General features: G+C 32.6%; 1 protein-coding gene across 2 annotated transcripts; it reads right to left on the minus strand.

Annotated features, from left to right (window-relative positions):
- Nucleotides 1-1,088: 1,088 nt before the first annotated feature.
- On the minus strand, nt 1,089-2,462 carry LOC147076169 (uncharacterized). 2 transcript variants are annotated; one of them, XM_085941656.1, is made up of 4 exons: nt 2,326-2,462; nt 1,755-1,866; nt 1,517-1,660; nt 1,089-1,281 (listed from the first exon to the last, which is right to left on the minus strand). In XM_085941656.1, exons 1-4 carry the CDS (start codon nt 2,334-2,336, stop codon nt 1,234-1,236), a joined length of 315 nt encoding a protein of 104 aa, XP_085797782.1. In that variant the 5' UTR covers nt 2,337-2,462; the 3' UTR covers nt 1,089-1,233. The 2 variants fall into 2 exon arrangements, with proteins under 2 accessions (XP_085797782.1, XP_085797781.1); XM_085941655.1 differs by having other exon boundaries at nt 1,749-1,866.
- Nucleotides 2,463-2,931: the final 469 nt, after the last annotated feature.

Raw genomic sequence — 2,931 nt, forward strand, 5'->3', positions numbered from 1 at the left:
CAAACATGAATGACTTAAAACCTGTTTCTATGGACATAATCATACTCTAAAATATTTTTCAACTACCATTTATTATCAAACAGCCAATTTTGTGTGATGTCTCTTTCTATCCAGCGTTGGGGTGATTATAGACATGGCGGGTGGATAGAATCGAATAATGGTAATTTCCTAATGTTAAAAATGTAATTAAGTACCTACTGTACATTACAAATTTATGTAGGTACATTTAAGTATGTAAATCAAAATCAAAAATATAAATTTAAATGTTATACAACACAGTATCATGTAAGTATTTAAAAAAACATATACTTACATAAACATCTATTTATCCAAGAATTATTTGATACTTGAATCTGTATTTTATTTACCATATTCGATGGATGTATGTGGTGTATTTTGTAAAATATTTGGTACGTATTTATTATTTAACTAAGCGTATTTAATTTGCTACGTGACCTGTAGCTCTTTTATAATCACAAATTATTGTTGAATGTTCCGAAAATGAGTTTATGTGCCGAAACAGCTGTCAAGGTAAATGACTCAGTTAAAGTAGAATTAACAAAAATAACTATATTTCAAAACCATTATAATCCATCTACCATGTAAACACCATTTCAAGTAATAAAGAAATAAAAAGTCACCTAATTAAATAATATTATACTAGAAAAAATATACTATCTATATACCCACTTAATTTTCATTTAAAGTTGTAAAACGCCCGGTTACTAAATAGAGGAAGGACAGAGTCTTCTGGCACGACCGAATCACATTGGAACGGTGTTATTGTCATTTGAAAGTAACAATACTGACACCTAAATGAGTCGCCTACACTGCCAGAATCATCTAAACCCTGTCTACCTATCTATATACAATTTATTTTTATTTTTTTTCATGTTTGTCCATTTTATTACAATATCGTGTTACTTTTAAAGCTCATTGTAATTCTAATAATTATATAAAAAATTTTCTTGTATTCTGTGCAAAAATGATTATTAAAACTTTCTTAACCTAAACCAAGTATTTTTTATTGAATTCTCCTGCAAAAATATTCAAGTACCTACAGTTAAGTGACATATTTTGTTTCGGTGTATAAGCCATAAATAAATATACATAAATTATATTTAATATATACATGTATACTGTATGTATAGCCACGGTTGGTCTTGCACTTGTTGCTGTAGCTATGCGATCTGGTGTGGTCCATTATCCAAAAACACTCAATCACATCCCTGGTCAAACAGCGGGCAGCCGTGTAGTGAGTCTGGCTGGCCTATGGTGGCACTAGAATGATTTCAATATACACAGTCTGTTAATTTGAATATGTTTTCGACTGAAAGTTGTAAAAATATTAGAAATCAGGATTTAAATAATTAAAAAACTGTTTCATTAAATATCATATTCATACCTATGCAAAATTTTGATTCCTTTGAAGTACCTATACAAAATACGGATGAATATAAACCAAACAAAAATATTTGTTACTGGTACTGCCATAGTAAAGTAAAGTTTAACATACTTCCCTAATAGAACAAAATTCCCAATTCTTGTCGTTCTGTAGATGTTTCATTTCAGTTTTTACCAACGATCCATTAAATATGAATTGGTCATAAACACTCAAAGGAAATCTGGCACTCACTGCCAGAATGTCCATGTCAGATACCTGCATAAAAATAAATGTCATGTTATGATATTATACGTAATGAATATGAATGTATCCGAAACAACATAGATTTTATTACGAATTTTACATTTACAGAAAATTTCCTGCGCTCATTTTTGAAAGTCTCCAAGTATGACGGGTATATTCGCACATGGGTGCAGTTAATGCACCCAATGATTTTCGGGAAACCTGCCCTTTCTTGAAGTCTGAAATTAAAAAATATTTTTACCGACACAAAATAATATTCCCGTTAAATTCTTATTGAGTAGGTAATTTACTTGTTGTGTATATGCGCAGTTACTCTAGTTACATGACATGTACATTGTAATATTGTATAAATTGATCAGAGGGTATCAACACAACACTAAAGACTGTCAGCGCTGTATGGCGACTGTATGTAAGTATTACTAAGCACTGCTATTATAGCATCGGACACGTTTCCTATGCATCTGCTTACTGATGCCTGGCTCATTGCGCAGAAGACTTGGCCTACCCGTTTTTGGTACGCTCCCTCTGCGTAGAAACGCAAAATAGTCAAAACCTACAATTCAAATAAGGGAGACATGTTATTTCAATAGCATATTACCTTCAAATCCTGTTAACCCTTCATGGTAAATGCTTATTTATAATATGTGCAGTTATGAAACTGAGTAAATCTATCTTACCTATGAGCCATGGCAATCTTGCCCTGTCATAAAGTAAGGTTATATTAAATGTCGATGTAATTTGTCGCACGCCATCTCATTATATCTTCAGCGTGTAATAAGCATTCAGAAGACGTGTACATTTTGTCAACACACAAATGTCACTTTGACATTCGTATATGTATTTAGTCTATGGCTGCATCCAATGCTGCCACCTTGTTTCAGATAATTAAAATACACTTTACGCAAAGTAGGTAAAAGTTGTAGCAATTCTGAAAGCGCTATAGTGTACGTATATTTTTCATATTTAATTCATAAAAATTATAGAATATTTGGCGTAAAATATTAATATTATTTACAATTTTAAATCTGGCGCGTAAATAAAATTATTTAGTTTATGGCTGCGTCACTGACGCTTTGGTGTGGGGCCAAACGCGAAATTCGCATCAAATCCAAGCGGTAGCGACAGCGACAGCGAGGGCGTTGCGAATTCGCTGCGAATATTCGCTTTGGTTTGGGGGAGGCTTGTGCACAAACGAAAAAAAATCGTGCACAAACGTGCACTAACGATGCACAAACAAATGCACCCAAAAAAAGTTGGAGTTTTAACATTGGGTGATCCAGGTA

This window comes from Rhyacophila brunnea, unplaced genomic scaffold, assembly GCF_057557595.1.
Source record: "Rhyacophila brunnea isolate RB1 unplaced genomic scaffold, BYU_Rbru_1.0 scaffold_13, whole genome shotgun sequence".
In the NCBI taxonomy this organism is placed as follows: Eukaryota; Metazoa; Arthropoda; class Insecta; order Trichoptera; family Rhyacophilidae; genus Rhyacophila; species Rhyacophila brunnea.